At 43.9% G+C, this 24785-nt stretch overlaps 1 protein-coding gene across 6 annotated transcripts in view; it reads left to right on the top strand.

Annotated features, from left to right (window-relative positions):
- Positions 1-24785, top strand: part of GDAP1L1 (ganglioside induced differentiation associated protein 1 like 1) — a 349133-nt gene that overhangs the window by 200792 nt on the left and 123556 nt on the right. Inside the window, exon 1 of one of the 6 annotated variants that reach the window (XM_063959543.1) lies at positions 10628-11010. The exons of the other annotated variants lie outside the window; for them this stretch is intronic. Coding sequence (XP_063815613.1) covers positions 10831-11010 — 180 coding nt within the window. The 5' untranslated portion in view covers positions 10628-10830. Of the gene's footprint in view, positions 1-10627; positions 11011-24785 lie in introns of those variants that run through there. 6 annotated transcript variants of the gene reach the window in all.

The following is a 24785-nucleotide window of genomic DNA, read 5'->3' on the forward strand; positions in this document are numbered from 1 at the left end:
CTCAACGGGGAGTCGAGTACGAGGTGGCCAAGATTTTGGACTCACGTTTCCGTTACGGTCAGTTACAATACCTCATTGACTGGAAGGGCTATGGTCCTGAAGAACGCTCTTGGACCAATGCCTCAGACGTCCATGCTCCTGCCTTGGTCCGAAATTTCCACGCAAAGTTTCCTTTAAAGCCTAAGAAGTGTCCTGGGGCCACTCCTAAAGGGGGGGGTGCTGTCACGATCCGGGTATCTGGACGCCATTACTTACCCTTCAGATGCCTCCTAAGGCTGGCTCAGCGTTCCAGGACCGGATCCCGCTGTTCCTGAGTTTCCACATGCAGAATGTCAGAGTGGTGATTTCATCAGCCGCGGCCTCCGCTGTGCCCGCGTGGTTAAATGTGCGCTTGTCAGTCTGGCGTCTCCTGTCTCCTGTGGCCGGCGTCGCCATTACTGTTTCAATTCTCACATGGATTACAAACCAAACTTCCCTCCAAGTGTCTGCATGGGCGCAGCCATCTTGGATTTTGTCATCTGATCATTTCCACCAATCTGCTGTCTGTATTGTTGATTTGCATAATTGCCTAGCCAACCCCTTCCTTGCTGCAGGTATAAGTAAGCTGTGCCTGAGCAAGGAAGGCGTCAGTGCTTTGGTTGTCTAACCTAGTTCCAGTTTGTCTCTCTCCTGTGGTTGTCTTCCAGGTTCCAGCTCCTGTCTCCAGACTTCTGCTATAGAGACCCGCACCAGCATTCCATCGGCGGTGTAGCCTGACTCTCCGATCCATTCTGGACTCACCTGTTTCCAGTTACAACAATCACCTGCTTCCAGCCCAGCTTCCAGCAGTGTACAGCTTCTCTTAAAGGGCCGGTGTCCTTTCTGCAGTTTACCACTCTCCACCGGTATTATTATTTCACCGCTCTCAAACTCAAACTTCATTATCAATCACCTGCTTCCAGCCCAGCTTCCAGCAGTGTACAGCTTCTCTTAAAGGGCCGGTGTCCTTTCTGCAGTTTACCACTCTCCACCGGTATTATTATTTCACCGCTCTCAAACTCCAAACTTCATTATTATTTCATCGCTCTCAAGTTCGTTTATTATTTAACTGGTTCCAGCCAGTATCCACTCCGTACCAACAACAGTCTGGTTCCAGCCAGTATCCACAGCAGCCGTTTTATCTTCAGCAGCCCAGCCTTTCCTGGAACACCAGCTGGTACGATCCTGGGTTCTCTCCATTGCTACAGTCAGGCCTGGTAAGGACTTTCCAACTAGAAGATTATAAGAACTGTCTCACACTACCAGTGCCTGTGGCCCTTGCCACCCTGTAGTACCCAGGAATTGTATTTATCCTCTGTTGACTTTTATGTTTCCTTTACTGCTGCTGTGTTACGGAGTTTGTCATAATAAACATCATTGACTTTTATCCTGGTTGTCGTGGTCACGCCTTCGGGCAGTTATTCTACATGTTACTTACATGTCTAGGGGTCTGATACAACCTCCCAGGTTCCGTTACATCTCAGCCCCTACAACTGAGGCTGCCTCCCGTCAGCTCAGGCCCTCAGTTGTGACACATACAAGACAGGGCCAGTGTACATTGTTTTTCACTGCACCCTAGAATTATTACAGCATACAAGACAGGGCCAGTGTACATTGATTTTCACTGCACCCTAGAATAATTACAGCATACAAGACAGGGCCAGTGTACATTGATTTTCACTGCCTCCCTAGAATTATTACAGCATACAAGACAGGGCTAGTGTACATTGATTTTCACTGCACCCTAGAATTATTACAGCATACAAGACAGGGCTAGTGTACATTGATTTTCACTGCCCCCCTAGAATTATTACAGCATACAAGACAGGGCTAGTGTACATTGATTTTCACTGCACCCTAGAATTACTACAGCATACAAGACAGCGCCAGTGTACTTTGATTTTCACTGCACCCTTGAATTATTACAGAATACAAGACAGGGCCAGTGTACATTGATTTTCACTGCACCCTAGAATTATTACAGCATACAAGACAGGGCCAGTGTACATTGATTTTCACTGCACCCTAGAATTATTACAGCATACAAGACAGGGCCAGTGTATATTGATTTTCACTGCACCCTGAATTATTACAGCATACAAGACAGGGCCAGTGTATATTGATTTTCACTGCACCCCTGAATTTTTATAGCATACAGGGCCTGCAGCACCCCAATATTTTACAGCATACAGGAGCAGTGTGCTTTTAATTTTTAACAACTGCACCTCTGAATTTTTACAACATAAAGGGCCAGCAGCACCCCTATATTTTAAAGCATACAGGAGCAGTAGGCTTTTCATTTTTAACAACTGCACCCCTCCATTTTTATAGTATACAGGGGCAGTGTAATGTAATTTGAACAGCAACAACCCTATATTTTACAGCATACAGCAGTGCGCTTTTAATTTTGAACAACTGCACCCCTGAATTTTTACAACATACAGGGCCAGTGTAATGTTATTTGAACAGCAACACCCCTATATTTTACAGCATACAGCAGTGTGCTTTTAATTTTTAACAACTGCACCCCTGAATTTTTATAGCATACAGGACCAGTGTAATGTTATTTGAACAGCAACACCCCAATATTTTACAGCATACAGCAGTGTGCTTTTAATTTTTAACTGCACCCCTGAATTTTTACAACATACAGGGCCAGTGTAATGTTATTTGAATAGCAACACCCCTATATTTTACAGCATACAGCAGTGTGCTTTTAATTTTTAACAACTGCACCCCTGAATTTTTACAACATACCGGGCCAGTGTAATGTTATTTGAACAGCAAAACCCCTATATTTTACAGCATACAGCAGTGTGCTTTTAATTTTTAACAACTGCACCCCTGAATTTTTATAGCATACAGGACCAGTGTAATGTTATTTGAACAGCAACACCCCAATATTTTACAGCATACAGCAGTGTGCTTTTAATTTTTAACTGCACCCCTGAATTTTTACAACATACAGGGCCAGTGTAATGTTATTTGAATAGCAACACCCCTATATTTTACAGCATACAGCAGTGTGCTTTTAATTTTTAACAACTGCACCCCTGAATTTTTACAACATACAGGGCCAGTGTAATGTTATTTGAACAGCAAAACCCCTATATTTTACAGCATACAGCAGTGTGCTTTTAATTTTTAACAACTGCATCCCTGAAATTTGATAGCATACAGGGCCAGCTGCACCCCTATATTTTAAAGCATACAGGATCAGTGTGCTTTTAATTTTTATCAACTGCACCCCTGAATTTTTACAACGTACAGGGCCAGCAGCACCCTTATATTTTCCAGCATACAGGAGGACAGTGTCACTGCACCCTGTACACAGTGACAGCCAGGACAGCAACACCCATGTACAGCTGCAGCACATTAAACACCAGTGACAGCCAGTACAGCACCCTTAACACAGCACAGATACACCACAGTGACTGCGGCAGCACCCCTACAGACCACACACTAACCCCACCCGAAGCCACCACCCACAGAGAGAGACATAGGTCTGTCTCCCTCACTCTCCAAGTCCGGAGTGGAAATGGCGGCGACGTGCGGCTGTTTATATGGAATCCAAATCTCGCGAGAATCTGACAGCGGGATGTTGATGTTTTGCCTCGTTTTGGTTTCCGAGTCTGGCGGGAAGTCCTGAGCTGGACTCGGATCCGGACTCGGGACGTGATGTTTGGGGGGGTTCGGTTCGCAGGGAACTGAACCCGCTCATCTCTAATATAAAACACAATTTACTTATTTAATATTTTTGTTCTAAATTTCTGAATAAGAAACTTTTCACAGTGGTGACGTGAAAAACAGTCTGATACTCTAGGGTGCCCTAATTCAAAAAAGTTTGGGAACCACTGCTCTAGACAGAAACTGACTCATCCCACTCAAAAACAAAGGTGTTAGATTTTAGGAAGGCTGACTTTGTAGAGATGGGAAAATGCATTTCTTTGGTGGATGGACTTGAAAAGAGTGTAGGAGAGGTGGGGAAAATAAAAAGTGCAATACGAAAAAGAAACAGACCTTTGTACCAAAAGGGTTAGGTAAAGCATAATTAAATGGAAGCCAGGCAGGGGCGCTTTAAGAGAGGAGTCTCGTTTCCTGGATGTCACTGGAATGTTTTCTGTATGATATCATATATGTTGCATTGAATACTGAGCAGAAAGGGCTTTATTTTGGGGGATATCTGTCAAAGCTTGAAGAGAGAAAAGTGATGAGAGATAAAGTACCAACCAAAAAGATCCTGTCATTTTTCAAGCACAGACTGTAAAATCACAGTTAAAAATTAATTGGTTAGTACTTTATCTTGGGGCCAGCTTTTGACACATCGATCGGAGTGGTTGAATGGGGCGTCGGGTTTTTAAGGATGTGCAGCAATTTTAAATGAGGAGCCAGCCGATAGCCAATCAGAGCTCGCGGACTGGCAGTGGCGGCTCCTGATTGGCTGCCAGACCACAAGCTTTGATTGTCTCACGAACTGGCACCATATTTGAGATGCCCACTGGAGATGGTAGACTGGACTTACTGTGGGTCAGCAGAGGTGCATGCTGCACTATCCTCCCCGCGGACACAGACATGGAGGCCAGCAGCAGCAGAGGCCAGCAGCGGTGGCGGTGAGCACTATTGTGGGCAGTTTGTGTAAGCAGCTCTGCTTGGGGCATTATGTGTATTTAGCACTATTGGGTGCATTATGTGTATGTGGCACTATTGGGGCAGTATGTGTATCTGACACTATACTGGGGGTATTTGTGTACCTCGAACTACTAGGGGCATTATATCTATCTGGCACTATATGAGGGATATTATGTGTACCTGGCACAACTGGGGGCATTATGTGTATCTGGCACTATACTGAACATTATGTGTAACTGGTACTATACTGGTGGGTATTATGTGTATCTGGCATTGATTATACTGGGAACATTATGTGTATCTGGCACTATTCTGGAACATTATGTGTATCTGGCACTATACTGGGGACATTATGTGTAACTGCCCCTACTGGGGACATTATGTGTATCTGGCACTACTGTGGGCATTATGTGTAAGGGCCATTAGTGTGGGCAGTATGTGTAAGCTGTTATTACTGTGAGCTTTATGTGTAAGGAGCACTACTGTGGGCATTATGTGTAAGGCTGCTAAGTGTGTGTGTGTGTGTGTGTGTGTGTGTGTGTGTGTGTGTGTGTGTGTGTGTGTGTGTGTGTGTGTGTAGAGGGGGTGTGGATATATATATATATATATATATATATATATCAGTGACGTGCGGTGGGGTGAGGCAGAGCCTTTCCTGTCATACTAACGTTTGTACCAGAGTTTTGATTGTATAAAGTATATGAAAAATACAAAGGATATGTTTGAAATATCTTCTTTGCATTATTCTAATCATTTTTATAGCCAAAACTCTGGAGTAAAAAGTCTATGGCAGGTGAGGCAGTGGATTACATGGGTGCATAGTACGCTCCTGCTTATGGGTCACACATGGGTGTGTGACAGCTGACAGGTGCATCTGTATCTCTCCTTTTACATGCTGTGCTAGAGAAATTACAGTTAAGCTTGGTACCCACAGTTATGATATGACGATCCAGCGATGAGACAGTCTTATGAATCTATATATCGCATTTGCATACACACTGCACAATGTGCTGTTTATCATTACATGATTAATGTAAAAAAAACCATCTTACTGTACATCGCATACACACATTATGATGTGCAGCACCACACAATTCATTAAATGAGATTTTGTACACAGTGGTCGCAGGTAACATGATTTCGAAAACAAATTGTGATTGTGTACCTAGCTTTAGAGGCTGATTGGGTGCTATGAGCATGTCATCTCATTTATTTCTCTCTACAAAAATCTATCTATAAGATTTGATAAATCTCACCCATAATTTTTTTATGCTTCATTGGTTGTGTAAAACTACACCCATGTTAGCCAGTGGTGTGATTTTAGGTCTAGGTTACTAAACCTTTTCATATTTGCCTACTCTCCCGGTTTCTGCAGGAGATACCCAATTTTACACTTAGTCCCCCGCTCCACCGGAAGAGTGGGCACCCTTCCCGCATTCTGCCATCTGCAAAGAGAAGTGGGCAAAATGTGCAGGAGAATAATACGGTAATCAGAGAAGGGGACGGGACCTAATAACTTATTTCTATGACAATTGCAACATTTGGCCAATATGCAAATATGTGCCAATGGTCACAGTTTCCCCACTAATGACATGACTAGGATAACCACACCCCCATCACCACCCACCTGCTTCTCCTCTCTAGGCATCTCACAGAGAGGAGATTTTTAATGTAGGTAAGTATGCTTCATACCTATTAATGTTTACAAATGTCAGGCTGTCACGCTCGGCGTAAGTTGGGGTTCCGACAACCGAGTTTTTGCTGAAGGAACAGCTACCTGTGAGGAGAGTAAACGAGGTGGCTGACTGTAATTCCTCTTCATGGGGTGGAAGCCAAACTAAGTGTTAACGTTGGCCGGAGGGCGTAAAGAAAAGGAGGACTCCGTAGGAAGATAACTGTAATTTTAATAAATAATCATGCTGTACACGTATATTGGAGAAATAGAAGAAACTGGAAGAATTAGAGTCTATGGTTAAATGACTTGAAGAGTGAAGCTGAAGAACTCCGGTAAAGAACTGAAGACTGTGTTTTATGATTAAAAGACAAGGCTGAAGAACTTGGACTTTGAATAAAAGAAGACTGTGGTTTGTGATTGAAAAGCGAGGCTGAAGAACTTGGACTTTGAAGAAATGAAGACTGTGGTTTGTGATTGAAAGACGAGGCTGAAGAACTTGGACTTCGAAGAAATGAAGACGTCTGCGGGGAACGCCGTTAGCACCTGGAGCTCCTCTACGACTTGGGACCCCGTGAGCGCTTCCACGAGTGGCAACGGACTTAGACAGCAGGACTGCAGCAACGTTTAGGTAACCTATAGATGAGAGCAACCAGGACCAGGGAACCAGAAGTAACCTGTTAGCACAGAGCTGGAGAACCTTTCACAAGGATGTAACTTGAAGCACTGGCACTCTCCCTCTGAGCCAGCCCCCTTTTGTAAGAGGAGAACACGCAGGATTGGCTGGACACAGATTGGGAACTTCATTGGTAATACTCTGGTCTCCAACATGGCTGCCTCCAGCACAGGAGACATACTTAGCTGTTAGCACACAGCTTTAGCCAGCTTCTGTCTCTGACACACTATACTGTGTCACCACTAGAGGACCTTACGCCAGCGATCCCCGCCGCAGCGCCAGGCTCTCCAGACCCTTGGCCCCCGGCCCTTGGCAGCCACACATCCGTCCAGGAGAACCCGCCGCCAGCAGCTCCCTGCCGCCACAGCCGCGCCAACCAGCGGAACGGCAACCCTCCGGTGCCTGACACAGGCCTGGCAGTGCCATTCAGCAGATTAATGTTTACAGATATTGTCATGCAGATGTTAGGAATAGGAGTCATGTAAAAGTGACTGTCACAAACTCAGCTGGCTCTCAGATACGCCGATCTTAATGGTTACTTCAGCACTCACAGATAATAACACAATGTCACTGCCACCAGCAAGGAAATGTTGGTGATGTCTTACGAGGTAGCCATTTCTTCTGCCTATACACAATTATTAAAATTCAGATAATAATATACCATTCATGTAGGATGGATTTTGGTACTCAGAGGCCTATGGATTATTCAAGAACACAAAGAGAAATATGCTACATTAACTGTTTAATTTGAAAAATATTTCCAAGGCCTACAGTTCAAATATTACAAAGATTGACATACAATAGGCAGTACCCTGGTACCCACAGGGTAAGGGTACCAGGACTCGAGCCCAGTGCTTCTAGGTATTAAGTGGGACAGTCTTAGGTGCAGGACTACCTTAGAGGGCTGGGACCAATGCTTGTTTTTTTTTTTACTGCCCCTGGCCTCTTACCACCCCCAAAATGGCCGACTCCCCAACCCCAAAACAACATCAGACTGTCAATCAAAGACAGTCCGATTTCGGGCTGTGTTTTATTCAGTAGGACCCATTCGCGCACGTACAAAATCGGTACTTTGCACCCAGGGCCGGTTCTGGCGCCCCGGGCGGCAATAGGGGGCGTGGCTTCGTACAGGGGGCGTGGTCTTTTACGCCCCCTGTACAGACTGAAATGATGTGCGGTGCGCGATGACGTCATCGCGCACCGCACAGCAAAGGTCCTCTCCACGAAGGGAAACTAGCACCGCACAGTAAAGGACCTCTCCACGAAGGGAAACTAGACGCGTATGCATCTAGTTTCCCTTCACAGCGGGGAGGGGGCAGCGGCAGCGGGGGGCACACAGCAACAGCGGATCTTGCCCTGGTGCGGCGCCCTCCGGATGGCGCCCTGCGCCCTCCGGAAGGTGGCGCCCCGGGCAAAAGTCCTGCTTGCCCGTGACAAGATCCGCTACTGTTTGCACCGATGGTTGCAGAAGCAACCGCACCTGAATGACCCCCTAAGCCACTTACAGCTATGTCCTTCCTCACCTTTCCCGCGAATGGATCGCACTTGGAGTCGTGATTGTGAGTAGTCACACCCGTGTGCGACCTGTTTGCAGGAGTATAGAACCATACAACCCTATGGGTTGCGGGTACTTACACAGAACATGTTCGCAGGCACGCAGATAAGATGAGTTCGGACTCATCTGTACCACTGGTGCAATGATTGAGCACTCAGATACACAGACACACCCACAGCAGAATAGGTATACAAATCTACTGCCACTGGGCATGTACAGCAGCTCCATTCTGTTCTTTATACTGCATGTAGTGGCTGCTAGCCAGGCTGTGGGGAAGGGGGGTTTCTGGGCAACTGGAAACTCTCCCCCCCCCCCCTTCCACAACGCTTGCATTTTGCAAAGTAAAAAAAAAAAAGACTACCTAGCTTTGGTCCCAGCCCTCTAATACCCCTTTCACATCGCACTAAAAACCCGGTATCGACACGGCATATTGCCGTGTCGAAACGGGTCCGTGTGCGATGTGAAAGGTCCTTTGGTGAATTAGCGGGTCGCCTGACCCGGTAATTCAACCCGGTAAAAAAGAAGGGTTATTACCGGGTTGATTACCGGGTCAGGCGCAGTGTGAATGGGAGCCGTTCCGATGCGACACGGCTCCCATTCACAGCATAGGCAGAGGCGGCGCAGGAGATGAGCTCATCTCCCGGAGCCGCCTCCACCCCTGCTGCGCCCTCCGCTGCTATGGCAACCGACCCGGTATATTGCCGGGTCGGAAAGCCAGCAACGGAGCGCAAATGCCGGATCCCACCCGGTAAGTACACGTTTCTCTTACCGGGTAGGATCCGGCATTTGCGATCTGAATGCAGCATAAGGTAGTCCTGCACCTAAGACTGGCCCTCATTCCGAGTTGTTCGCTCGCAAGCTGCTTTTAGCAGCTTTACACACGCTAAGCCGCCGCCTACTGGGAGTGAATCTTAGCTTCTTAAAATTGCGAACGAAAGATTCTCAAAATTGCGATTACACACCTCTTAGCAGTTTCTGAGTAGCTTCAAACTTACTCGGCATCTGCGATCAGTTCAGTGCTTGTCGTTCCTGGTTTGACGTCACAAACACACCCAGCGTTCGCCCAGACACTCCTCCGTTTCTCCAGCCACTCCCGCGTTTTTCCCAGAAACGGTAGCGTATTTTCACACACTCCCATAAAACGGCCAGTTTCCGCCCAGAAACACCCACTTCCTGTCAATCACATTACGATCACCAGAACGAAGAAAAAACCCTGTAATGCCGTGAGTAAAATACCTAACTGCATAGCAAATTTACTTGGCGCAGTCGCACTGCGGACATTGCGCATGCGCATTCGCGACTAATCGCTCCGTTGCGGAAAAAAATAACGAGCGAACAACTCGGAATGACCCCCACTGTCCCACTTAATACCTAGAAGCAATGGGCTCCTCCTGGTACCAGGGAAAGTAAGTAAATAAGTGGCCCTGTAGATATTATAGATAATAATATAGTGCCTCCTTATTCTTTTCATTAATAATTGTGTCCCCTTTATTGATTTTATTAATAGTGACCCATTTCTGTTTTTATTATTACGTAGTTTATTTGCTACATATTTAGCATTTACAAGATTTAGTTCATAAAATCCTTCAGGTTTCCATGTTAGAATAGGCATTCATGTGATCTTGCAGAACCGTGTCCCGATTTGACTTGCAGTGTGATTATAATAATTTATGAAGTCACTCTCCTGTAATCTTAATGTTTAGTCTGTTTCTTTGGGACCTGTAATAAATCCCAAGTATCTGTGATGAATTCTACACATCTTAAATTTATCTCAATTTATGAAGTTTTTAGATTTTTCAGATCCAATACATTTTTGTTCTGAATAGGAAAGAATTGTTTAACCTGCAGTTAACAGATGCATTCATTAAACATGTCAATAGTGTATGTGCAAAATAATTAAATGGATTTATTTAAAAAGCCAATTAACTGAGAGCAAATACAGTCGTGACCTTTAGCTGCACGTTGTATCCTATATTTTAGCTGAGACCTATATACTGCTATTTATGAGCCCAATATTCTTCCTCACAGTAATATATCACACACAAGCCATCCCCGCATTGCTGACTTAATATGAGGGAGATTCCTGATGTTATAGCACAAGCTGTTAAGGATGTTAGCATGTATGTCAGTCTTTCTCTCAGCACCTAGAGTCCTAGACGGTATGTGATGAGTAATAGGACGGAGGCTCTCTGCTAGTGGTGATTGTCCACAGAAGCCATGTGATGCTTTTGCTGGAGCAGCGGCTCTCTAGCTGTCTCCTTTCTTCTGTCTCGGGCTGTCATGGCGACTGCCAGCAATCTTACTCCCACAAATTGCAGCTGGTGGCCTATTTCAGCTATAGAGAATGATGCAGGGAAAACAATTGAGGGCGAGGAAAATTCTGAAGCATCTAACCCCAGCCTCAAATCCAAGGACAGGCTGGTTTTGTATCACTGGACACAATCCTTCAGCTCGCAGAAGGTGAGGGCATGCACTGACTGTTTAAATGGCAAGGTCCATTTTTATGACTAAAGCAGCTCACTTTAATAGCAGACTGCAATAATATGTATGGTTCCTGTCAGTATGTGTGGTTAAAAAAAAAAAAAATGTTGTCTATGCATTATACAGTATATATGCATTGCTGTAAAAAGATGCTTGTGTTGCATTATACAGGGGGTGCATTTTACATATATCTTGTTTGTTGCAATTGTTTATTATTGTATCATCTATAGATCTGACTGCAGATTCTATATTTTAAATTGCACCATCTCTAAAGCATCAAGGGCGTGCATTGTGAAAACATTTTATTTATGTGCAAATTGCTGTTCTCTGAGTTAATATTGTAGTTTTTCTGTGAAAATTAGGCTTGTATGCATGCATATACCTTTACTCCCTTTCACTGTCTACATGACTGAGACAGATAAATACCATAGTAAAAAGATCCAGGCATTCTCTACCTAGGGTTATGCTTAATACAGTAGTAAGTCTTTTTGTTTGCTTCTATTACACATCTAACTTGTATACTGTTCCTGTTTTTGAAGGATATAAAGAAACTACAAGTATCACAAGCCACGTAAAATGATGAAGCATTTCTGAGACTTAAATATAAATGGTTGACCCTTTTGACCTCGTTCTCTGTATTGACTGAAAATGTCATACTATAGTAAATCTTTTCACTAGCATGGGATATATAGGCGTTCCCGAGAGCAAATCTGGCCCCCTCCCCCTACACATACAATGATACCTTGTTGCAATCTTCCTAAACAAGCACTGTAACAATGTATTCGGCCAGAGCCAAATTAAGGCTAAGGGGGGCCCGGGGCTCTCCAGACAGTGGGGCCCCTAATAAAGAGGCAGGCAGATGATTGATATATATATATATATATATACATATATCTTTATCAATAAATATAGATATTTACTACTTTACACGGTATTGAACAGCTGAGCCGTCGCTCAGCTGTCCTCTACTGTTAGGCAACCGTGGCGCTGGCGCCGCGGCTGTTAGGTTGCCAGGGCAACCAAAGGGGAGACGGAAGCGCCGCAGATCGGTAAGAGCTCCGTTCTGTGGCAGGGGGCCCGGGGTACTTACCCCCAGGGCCCGCCCTTAATCCGGCTCTGTATTAGGCCTCTTACCCCCCTGTACATTGTTTTTATTCATGTTCTCAATGTCTATTAAAGGAGCTTTGATGCTGATTGTCTGAAAGATAATGTGAGTGAATATACCTGACAAACATGCACTTTCATGTACTCCAATGTCCACATTGTCTGCAGCCTTCAGACAGTGATATGGCGTTTAATGGAATCGCTCAGTGCATATACACTGTGCTGCAGGGAAGCTTTGAGAACTTGCTGTTAAAGTAAGGACAAAGTACATGTTCTCTGTAATGGTGCGATATTTTAAGCGATATCGCTCATTTTCACCCTTCTGAGTGACATAGTTTGTAATATTGCCCATTGTGCACGCTACAAATGATGCACGCTCCCATGGCCTCTGTCATCTGTACATGCAGCTCTATTTGGATTTATCACCCAAAACTGCATGACTGGGCCGCCGCCGGCGAGACATCACTGACCGATATCGTTAGCAATATCGTACAGTGTGTACACACTATATCAGCCACCTGGGAGGGTAGGGAAAACACTAGGCGATATCACTCATGGAGCGTATCACCTAGTGTGTATGCACCTTAAGACTGAACTATTGTTTTTCAGTACTTGTCTATGGGCCTGATTCTGAGTTGGGAATAAAGCGAAAAAGAGCAAGTAACTGTGTACCTGGACAAACTATGTTGCAATGCAAGGGGTGCAAATGCATACACTTTTACATGTGGGGTAAATACTGGCTGCTTTTGCATGCAGCCCACACATTCTGGACAGCTTTATTTTTACTCTGCGGTTTAGATTTCAGTTTGGACACACCCTACTATATCTAAATATCTTTTCATATTTCGGGCCTGATTCAGATGGGGTTGGAGCGAGCATCACTGCTGTTTACTTGGAAACAGCAGTGATGCACAGATATGTTAATGCAGCAAGAGGCATCTGATATAAGTAGACACCACCTGCATGCATTTGTGATCTGGTGCTGCATCCTAGAACGCAGCATCGGATCACTTGTGCCTCCGTCGACTGACTGAGGGACCCATGGGGCCATGCAAGCCGTCCGCTCCTACCAAGAGGCCAGGAATCTACGTTAGAAGATAGAGATCCTGGCCTTGGCATTGACACAAAATGGAGGCGACACACCTCCAGCCCATCGCTGCCCCGTCCCCTCTCCCAAATGGCTGTAGATTGTCAATCATTTGACGTCTGCAGCCGTTCTGCCTCTGATGACGCAGGACACGTACTGCACATGCGCAGTACACAAATGCAGAAAGCACTGAGCATCGGTGCTTTGTTTCATGCACAGCAGGAGCAACAGAATCTGAATCAGGCGCTTTGGTGCAAGTTTTGACTGTGTGACTGATGGTGGTGTCTGAAGTAACACCAGGGGGTATATTTACAAAGATTCGTGTTTTGGCCGTTTTGAAGGGTGTTTGAACTCGAATGGTATCGGGTGCATTTTACTGCAACTTTTTGAATCCTGATACGATCATTCACTAAGCTGCCGAGTTTTGCACAATCGTTTTTTCCGATGTCGATGTGATTCGTAATATCAGGCAGTGTTTTGCGGGAGTGATGAGTAAAACACTGCCTGAAAAAACACAAGGAATCCCGGCCGGATCTGTGAGATCCATGCAGGGCTTCATTGTGTACCTTAAAAAGTTGATTCAAGTCTTAAAAAATCTGAAAAAAATTGCGTGGGGTCCCCCCTCCTAAGCACAACCAGCCTCGGGCTCTTTGAGCCGGTCCTGGTAGAAAAAATATGGAGAAAAAAATGACAGGGGTTCCCCCATATTTAATCAACCAGCACCGGGCTCTGCGCCTGGTCCTGGTTCCAAAAATACGGGGGACAAAAAGCGTAGGGGTCCCCCGTAGTTTTGAAACCAGCACCGGGCTCCACTAGCTGGGGAGATAATGCCACAGCCGGGGGACACTTTGATATTGGTCCCTGCGGCCGTGCCATTAAAACCCCAACTAGTCACCCCTGGCCGGGGTACCCTGGAGGAGTGGGGACCCCTTCAATCAAGGCGTCCCCCCCCTCCAGCCACCCAAGGGCCAGGGGTGAAGCCCGAGGCTGTCCCCACCATCCAAGGGCGGCGGATGGGGGGCTGATAGCCTTGTGAGAAATTGTGAATATTGTTTTTAGTAGCAGTACTACAAGTCCCAGCAAGCCTCCCCCGCAAGCTGGTATTTGGAGAACCACAAGTACCAGCATGCGGAGGAAAACCGGGCCCGCTGGTACATGTAGTACTACTACTAAAAAAATACCCCAATAAAAACAGGACACACACACCGTGACAGTACAACTTTATTACATACATGCACACCAACATACACACATACTTACCTATGTTCCCACGAGGCTCTGTCCTCTTCTCCATGTAGAATCCTAGGGGTACCAGTGAAAAAAATTATACTCACATAATCCAGTGTAGAATCCGACCTTTGAATAATCCACGTACTTGGCAAAAAAAAAAACGGAAACCCGACCACGCTCTGAAAGGGGTCCCATGTTTACACATGGGACCCCTTTCCCCGACTGCCAGGACTCCCCCTGACTCCTGTCAAAGAGGGTCCCTTCAGCCAATCAGGGAGCGCCACGTCGTGGCACTCTCCTGATTGGCTGTGTGCTCCTGTAGTGTCTGTCAGGCAGCACACGGCACAGATACAATGTAGCGCCTGTGCGCTCCATTGTAGCCAATGGTGGGAACTTTGCGGTCAGAGGTGAGGTTACTTTCGGTCAACCTCTGACCGCAAAGTTCCCACCATTGGCTACAATGGAGCGCATAGGCGCTACATTGTATCTGTGCCGTGTGCTGCCTGACAGACAGGGGTGACTAGTTGGGGTTTTAATGGCACGGCCGCAGGGACCGATATCAAAGTGTCCCCCGGCTGTGGCATTATCTCCCCAGCTAGTGGAGCCCGGTGCTGTTTTCAAAAATACGGGGGACCCCTACGCTTTTTGTCCCCCGTATTTTTGGAACCAGGACCAGGCGCAGAGCCCGGTGCTGGTTGATTAAATATGGGGGAACCCCTGTCATTTTTTTCTCCATATTTTTTCTACCAGGACCGGCTCAAAGAGCCCGAGGCTGGTTATGCTTAGGAGGGGGGACCCCACGCAATTTTTTTTTACAGATTTTACACTAAACAGACCCTTTCCCATAGATAACCATGCACAGATCTCACTGATCCGTGCATGGTTATCCAAACTCGACTGGAAAAAGCAGGTCTATTTTATTGCTGCTTTTTTTAACGAATCGAATAAAAACAGACCCGCACTTGAGCACTCAGAAACTAACACCCAAATACGAATGAATAGTGAATGCCCGTATTCTATGAAATAACAGCCGCGTTTGACCGATGGTCTATTCATTCGTATTTCTGAACGAAGTCATTCAAACCATTACGAATAGTCCAAACACTGCCGAGATTGGTGCTTAGTGAATTCCCGGATTGGGACTTAGAAAAAAAAAAAAAAATCGGACAAACTCGGATTCTTAGTAAATACTGGCCCAGGTGGTATACAGTATTACAGCACCTTAGGATGCTTATAGTAGAGGTCTGTCCTGTGGCAGGTGCAGATTTTCTGAGCGAACAGTTGGACGTCGCCCTAATACTAAGGTTCTTCTGGTGGGTCCCTAACACTTGAATCTTAGTCACAGGTGGTGGGCCAATATTTTTAGCCAAATATTATGCTAAGGACTTAAATTTTGCACTTTGTCAGATTGCAAAGTTTATTCTAATTAGCAGTGCTTAGTACTATAAACTATGCATCTGCATTTTCTTTTTTTCTGTGTGGAACTACAAGTCTCAGCATGATAACACTTCTTATTATGTTTGGAATTAGGGTTTGCAGTCCCTCTCCCCAATCTATTCTGCACAGTGTAACCAATGTAGTGCACCCAAGATGGCTGCCTTGCCTGGTACGTTTGTGGGAAGGAATAATCCTTGGAAATTATATCCCAAAATGTCCTCACTTCTGTATTATGTTCATGGTTTTTGTATTTTATGCAAATATAAACCTCTGTAATATGTTCATGATCTCTGTAAGCAAGAGAGTTCTTTTGGAGAATAGTGCTATATAAATACAGTTATTATTATTATTATTATTATACTATATTAACATTATAAATTAACTTATATTAATACTCTAAATGAAACTTATTTCTAGTGGACAATTGGTAGAGCCTTGTGAAAGCTTATAGGGACTTTATTATAGCAACCAGATAACTTTCTATGGTATTCTTTGGTGCGTGTAATAAATAATCTGAGAGAAGACTTTCAGGCATTTTTTTTTACATATCTATTTAAAATAGATTTTTAACACCTACCCACCCTCCATAACTAATGAAAACTTAAATTTTTTTGTAAATCTTTGTATACAAATCTTTTTCCCCTAATTGTTTATTACAATAATAGTTGGCAAAAACAATTATTTTGAAAACACCATTCCACCTCTCTATGGGGTCCTCAGCGGAGGAGCCATTCTGCTCCCTAAAACGCAGCCTAGAATTTTTTTGCAACATCACTGTCACTAGTTCCTAGTGAAGTGATAATCCTGCAGGGTATGTGTTCAGCCCACAAAATGGCTGCCTCCACAGCAGTGCCGGATTAAGTACCCCCGGCCCATCTTATTAAGGGGGCCCACCCGGTTGAAGCTGCTATCCACAGATGATTCTACCTGTCTCCAGGCTCCACAGCCAAGAACAGCACTACCAGCAGCAGCGGCAGCTGCTGGGAGAGCTGCTGTCTGCTGCGGAGTCTGGACGACATAGAATCATTACTGACGCCTTCAGTACAATCTGTGTCAGCATACTCTCTCCTCCATTTTAGCGCCGGTGTGAGTACATGCTGCGGCACAACTGACACTCGGGGGGATGAGACATCATGTTGTCTCATCCCCAGGAGAGCAACGAAGAGCGGGATTTGGGAGGCAGTAGGATAGACTGTGAAGCTGCCTGACAGCGCTGCGGAGAGCAGTGGGTTTGTGAGTATTAAATGTATAAGGCAGTGGGGGACTCATGAAATATTTCTAGGGTGGAGGAACACTAAATATATATATAAGGGGTGAACAGGGGTCATTATTATATAAGGGGTAGAGGTAATGAGTTAAGGGAAGGAGTGGGGACATATACCACACGTGTGTGTGTGTGTGTGTGTGTGTGTGTGTGTGTGTGTGTGTGTGTGTGTGTGTGTGTGTGTGTGTGTGTGTGTGTGTGTGTAATATAGACACACCTTGACAAAGAGGTTTAGTACCCCAAAATGTATTTATTTATGTTATGATTGCTTCAATATAAGTTGTTTCTTTGAAAGTCTGAGTGCGTATGGTTTTTCGTCTCTCTCTCTCTCTATATATATATATATATATATATATATATATATATATGGGATGCAGTTAATTTCCCGGCTGTCAGGATCCCGGCAATGCCACCGGTCGGAATCCCAAACAAATGCCCGGAGTTCCCACTCGGGTGGTGGTATACGCCAACACCCGAGGGGGAATATGATAGTGTGGCGAGCGAAGCTGTGCTCATCACCTGGATTTCGGTTTCGGTCTCCTAATTGCCGGGATCCCGACCGCCGGTATTACATACCGAACCGATTATATATATATATAACTTCCATTGATGCGGCACTCATGGAATTAAACCCACAGACACAGCATATGATGTCAACGTTTCGGTATATTAACCGTCTTCAGGATATAAGAAATATAAAACAGCTCTTACCTTTATGACAAACATCACCCAGTGCACGAGCATGACATGGGGCGGGCAGCCACGCCGACCGGAAGCTGCACGCGTTGTCATCGCTGCTCAATGATATTACTGCACAGCCGTACAGAGCATCAGTGTGTGAACCCATCACCATGGAAACAAAATCGGCAAACACCTTAATAACACTGTAACAAGAATACAGATACAGAAATACAATTGCAATTGCAGATGATAAACTTATTTTGGCAACTGTATAACAAAGGCATTAATTTACTGCAATATTTACCTACAATTTATAAGTACAGGTTGAGTATCCCTTATCCAAAATGCTTGGGACCAGAGGTATTTTGGATATGGGATTTTTCCGTATTTTGGAATAATTGCATACCATAATGAGATATCATGGCAATGGGGCCTAAGTCTAAGCACAGAATGCATTTATGTTTCATATACACCTTATACAGACAGCCTGAAGGTCATTTTAGCCAATATTTTTTTATAACTTTGTGCATTAAACAAAGTGTGTGTACACTGACACAATTCATTTATGTTTCATATACACCTTATACACAAAGCCTAAAGGTCATTTAATACAATATTTTTAATAACTTTGTGTATTAAACAAAGTTTGTGTACATTGAGCCATCAGAAAACAAAGGTTTCACTATCTCACTCTCACTCCAAAAAGTCCGTATTTCGGAATACTCCGTATTTCGGAATATTTGGATATGAGATACTCAACCTGTATTGAGGTGATGCCTCTAAGAACAAGATATTACATTAATAGAATACATAAATATTAGAGATGAGCGGGTTCGGTTTTACTCGGATTTACCCGAATCTCCTTATTGGCTATCGGACGTCACGTGTTTTGGTTAGCCAATATGAAAAATCCAGAAAATAAGAAATGGCGAAAATTCTGGCGTAAAGAACCAAGTAAATCCGAACCTGCTCATCTCTAATAAATATATGAATAAATTAATCTCTCATGGAGACAGAAATAAATAACACTCACAAGAACACTGACCAAGAGATAGTCTCTTTAAGGCCCCAAGTATTGAGTACATCCAATGTATGAATCCACCTATTCTCACATTTTAGTAAGAGGAGATTTCTGTCACCACTTCTATGCAATGGGGGGGATATGGTCAATCATTCTATATCTGATGCTAGACAAATTATGGCCCTTCTCCACAAAATGTCTAGCAACAGGTTGCTCACTCTTGCCACTACTGTATTAAGTGCTGCACGAATAGCTGACCTATGGGCTGACATCCTTTCTTTGAATTTACATTGCGTCTTCCCAATATTTGAGAGGCCGCATGGGCAAAGAATTTGATATACCACAAAAGTGCTGTTGTAGTCCAAATGGTGTCTAATCTGATATTGCTCACCAGAATGCGGATGAGCAAATTTCTCTCCGGTAATCATAAATCTACATGTAGTGCAAGAGCACCTAAAGCAACCCCATTTTTTATTGGTAAGAAACTGTGTTTCTCTATTAATGCCTGTGATGTCAGTACGCATAAGAACATCTGTAAGATTTCTTTCTCTAGTGTAGCACGGCATAACTGTGTGATGATTAAGATGGAGCATTTCATCGGATTGCACAATAGGCCACAATTTCTTAGTGGTCTTTTTTTATTGCTGGTGACAAGCTATTAAATCTATTGATGACAGGGAATTTATTAGATAGTTGACTCCTATCCTTCTTCTGTAACAGTGACCCCCCTATCCAAACTTAAGACTTTCTCCTTAGTCTGTAATAGAGCAGTACGATCATACCCTCTATTAAAGAACTTGTCTACAATTTCATCTATCTGTTTGCAGGCCGTCTGTAAATCAGAATTGATCCTACGCAGCCTAACCATCTGTGAATACGGGAGTCCTAATTTAAGTTCCCGTGGACGGTTACTGTTCATATGTTGCAGTGTATTTTGGTCAGTCGGTTTACAGTAGACCGTGTTTGATAACTCATTTCCCTTACACGATACCTGCACATCCAAAAAGCTTATCTGAGTTTGACTCATATTAAGAGTTAATTTAACTGGACTAATGGAGTCATTATGATTGTTAATTAAACCCCTAAAATATTCCTCTGTTCCCTGCCAGATCAGGAACAGGTCATCAATAAAGCGCATATAGCACAATATCTGTGAACCAATCTCTTGGTCACTAAAAAACAAATCCTGTTCTATACTGAACATATAACAGTTGGAATATGCTGGGGCCACAGAGGACCCCATAGCACACCCCAACCTCTGCAAATAGAAATTTCCATCAAATAAAAAGTAGTTTTTTGTTATCACAAATTCCAACAACTGTAAAAGAAATTCCACAAATGCAGGTGTTAATGTTGCATTAGATATCAGCACTGTTTTGACAGCCACATCATGTGGGATAATAATATAAAGGCTAGTGACTTCAGCCATCACTAGCCACACATTAGCCGGTAAAGGACCTAGCTGAGATAATTTATTAAGAAACATAGTAGTATCAAGGAGAAAACAATCATTTTTCTAAATGATAGCCTGCAAAAAAAATCAATCTAAACCGCAGCGGGTTGTGACAAAGACCCGCGAGCAGAAATTATATGCCTTCCAGGCAGAAGGGATAATCCTTTATGGATTTTTGGTAAAGCATATAGAACAGGAGTAATAGGATATTCTGGAATAAGCATATCACAGAGTTCTTCATTGATAATTACTTGCGTTTTGGCTACAGAAATAATCTCCTTCTGTTCCTGCTTAAAGATACTGGTGGGATCACCACAGAGGGAACAGTAAGTATCCAAGTCCCATAATTGTTGATGAATTTCAGCATGATAATGAGATAAGTCTTGTAGAACAATCGCCCCACCCTTATCGGCTAGGCGAATGATAAGGTCAGTATTAAAAGATAATGTCCTCAAAGCTCTATGTTCCAAAGGAGTCAAATTCGGATGTATTTCATTCTGTTTACTTTGAATTTCATTCACATCCCTGTCAAGTACTCTCATGAATGTTTTGATCAATGCATTATACGATATAGGCTCAAATGTAGATCTTTAAGCAAACTTTCATTTGTGCAGGAAATAATTGCTCATCCTGTATTGTATTCATGTTCTTATCCCCAAAAAATTCTCTGAGTTTTAGTTGTCATTGCAATCTATATTTATCTACCTGCCACTGTAATTTATTGAAAGGACTTGATGGAATAAATGAAAGGCCCTTCTGTAAGAGACTCATTTCTGATTGAGATAATTCATAACATGAAAGATTATATACTATTTCCTTTGTGGTAGGGGCGTTTTTTTTTCTACGTCCCTTTTCCTCTATTTTGTCCACCTCTTCTTGTGGTTCGGTTGCTTGGGTGGCATGTTTTCTGCGTGTTGTAACCCCTAAAGGGATCTGCCTTTTTTGGGCGTCTTCCGGATGCTGCTATACCTGAATCACTAGCACTGCTAGATTGTTCCTGAGACGATGCTGTGTCACTCATAAGCGGTTCGTGGATATCTGCGATTCCTCTGAAAGTTACGTCTAGCATTATTCTCATCACCCCCTGATAACCATCTGAAGACCTTATGATACTCATAATCGTTGTCAACTTTCTGAGATTTTTCTTTCTTGAATGAACAAGGTCGCATTTATATATTGCATTCTGGTTCTCAAGTTTAGCCTTCCAATCGGTGTACACATCGGTATTAGGCACAGGTAGGTGAATTTTCTCAAATGCATCAATTTTCTCCTTAATTGTCACAAGCTCTTTGTTAGATTGGTCAATTATGAGCACAATCAAATCATATGAACATTTATTTAAAATACCGATCCACTTTTTGCCGAAGCTAGGATCATATCGACCGATGGTTGGGTAATTCTTGATCCTAAAGCCGCGGGGGATCTTTTTTGATCTATAATAATCAGTTAGCATGATAGAGTGATAGTAAAAATCCATTTCTTTCTTTTTCAAACATAACAAGTCACAATAAATAATTTCTGCAGTAATAGCCCCTGGAGCATCACCCAAACAGTCTTTATGTAAGATATTGTCAATTTCAACATCAGAAAAACCAAAGGTATCACCAATGGGGTATAAAGCAGGGTTAAATACAAGTTCATCACTATTCAAATCTGCCATTTTTCTTAAGACAACCGAATGGTATCCACCACAGAGAGAACCAATATTAACAGAAACTGCCTTCACAGAAGATAGATAGCCAGTTCATTACTTAGAAGTTCACCATATTGTTCCATATTAAAAGCAATCACATACAGTGAAAAAGAATGTATATAATGGAAGTCACAATCCAGCACTCCCCTCACTTGTCATTTTCGCTCCGGTGCCCTCCCAGCATTGCCTTGTACAGAGAAAATCAGAGGCGGCAATCGGAGACTGCTGATTGATTATATTTGTGTATTAGACACACATACCGGACACCAACATTTCAGGGCTACACCTGCCCCTTTGTCAAGGTGAGAGCAACCCACCAAAGGGGCAGGTGTAGCTCCGAAACGTTGGTGTTCGGTATATGTGTCTAATACACAAATATAATCAATCAACAGTCTCCGAGTGCCGCCTCTGATTTTCTCTCTCTCTCTCTGTATATATATATATATATATATATATATACTCATCTTGCGTGTGCGGCACTCAGGGCTTCACAAATTAACACACAACTTCAAAATACTTGAAGTTGTGTGTTCATTTGTGAAGCCCTGAGTTCCGCACCCGCAAGATTGACATTTTTTTATATATATATATATATCAGGGGCGTGCGGTGAGCTAAATGGCTCAGGAGGCACTGGCTAACCCCAGAGCCAGAATTCCATGCAATATATGAGCCAAAGGATACATCAGGGTATTATACACAGGTGCAGCAGTATAAACTCCTGGAAATTTGGTGAGTTTTGATCAGAGATGTGCTGAAAAAGAAACAGTACCTCACCTGCCATAGACTTTTTACTCCAGAGTTTGGGCTATAAAAATTATTAGAATAATGCAAAGAAGATTATTAGTATTTCTCTAACGTCCTAGTGGATGCTGGGACTCCGTCAGGACCATGGGGAATAGCGGGCTCCGCAGGAGACAGGGCACATCTAAATAAAGCTTTTAGGATCACATGGTGCGTACTGGCTCCTCCCCCTATGACCCTCCTCCAAGCCTCAGTTAGGTTTTTGTGCCCGTCCGAGAAGGGTGCAATCTAGGTGGCTCTCCTAAAGAGCTGCTTAGAAAAAGTTTTTTTAGGTTTAAATCTCAGTGAATCCTGCTGGCAACAGGATCACTGCATCGAGGGACTTAGGGGAGAGATTTCCAACTCACCTGCGTGCAGGATGGATTGGAGTCTTAGGCTACTGGACACTTAGCTCCAGAGGGAGTCGGAACACAGGTCCTCCTGGGGTTCGTCCCGGAGCCGCGCCGCCGATCCCCCTTACAGACGCTGAAGACGGAGGTCCGGAAAGCAGGCGGCAGAAGACTCCTCAGTCTTCATGAAGGTAGCGCACAGCACTGCAGCTGTGCGCCATTGTTGCTACACGTCTCACTGATTCAGTCACGGAGGGTGCAGGGCGCTGCTGGGGGCGCCCTGGGCAGCAATATTAAATACCTTTAGTGGCAAAATAAATACATCACATTGTCGAAGTCAGAAAAATGTCTCTATGCACGTTGCCATATTTGCACCGCACACTGGTCCGTGCTGCGCATGCGTGCGCTCTCCCGTGGAGGCGCATACCCGCAATAGCGTGCACTCGCAGGCGCGGTATGCGTATTTACGGTAGAGTTTACGTAGTCGTAGCGTGCGACCCATTCGTTACAACTGTTCACAATTAATGTAGTTTATAGATCATGGTCCCTTTGATAGATTCTGAAAGTTTGGTTAAAATAGAATGTCCCTGAGCTGAGGAGTCCCTCTTTGCATCGTACGAAGGGTCTAACAGGAATCATACAGCAGTGTTTGGTACCCATCGGAAGAGTATTTAATTAGCAATATTCCGGTGTTGGTTTGGAGCGTATTAATTGCTCGTGCGAATAGTTATGGACATAAGAAGTTATGTCCATTTATTTATTATTATTTGTTCTTACTTAGTCATGCATCTGAACAGTTGGAGACAGGCATCAGTAGGTCTCAAATGTCTCTTTGACCTCAGAGATCCCCCAAACAATAGTTTGCATGTTAAGAGGGCCTCATATCTACACATGCATAAGGTAAACACAGGAATAGTAATTGAAGATCAATTGTACTCCAAATCAGTATCTTTCCCGCAGACGGAGTACAATAGCCTTTAATTACACTGAGCTTTTGAGACTCAATAAGGAGGGCCAACACCTGTGTTTACAAATGGGGCTGGATTTGTATACAGGAGAATGAGGGCTGAGATGTCATTGTCTCAACTGAAAGTGGACATCATGAATATAGAACAAAACCCAGACAGGAATGTGTTGGTCATCACCCATTGTGTTACATAACCAAGGCCACTGATGCAGCTGGCTCACATGCTGGGAGGGACACACACTTCCTGTGGTTGACACACCCCCACAGCTGGAATGCAGGTATGATATACCCACTGGAGATCACAGGGCTGACTGACACTCAGAACTAAGCTAGCATCAAGCAGCATGGCGGCTACATCCCCAGGACAGAATTCCTTCCCAAAGGCTAAGTATAGAATCACATGGCTATAGAAGGAAATATAGACATATTGCTTTCTGGTTTAAATAGGATATTGTAACTTGGCTGTGATGATTGTTGGGTGTTAGTGTTGGTGCCCTGTGGAATCTGTGATGGTAGCTGGGATCTTGTTAATCATAAATACCACCATGCAGTACTTTTGAATATGTGCTGGTAGCAATGGCAGGCTGATACTTGTGAGTACCTGGTGGTCTGGTCTTGTGATAACTCATATGCTCTGGTTATAGAGATACTGTGTTTGCTTGAAATTGTGAAAGGTGATTTAGATT

This window comes from Pseudophryne corroboree, chromosome 3, assembly GCF_028390025.1.
Source record: "Pseudophryne corroboree isolate aPseCor3 chromosome 3, aPseCor3.hap2, whole genome shotgun sequence".
Classification (NCBI taxonomy): domain Eukaryota; kingdom Metazoa; phylum Chordata; class Amphibia; order Anura; family Myobatrachidae; genus Pseudophryne; species Pseudophryne corroboree.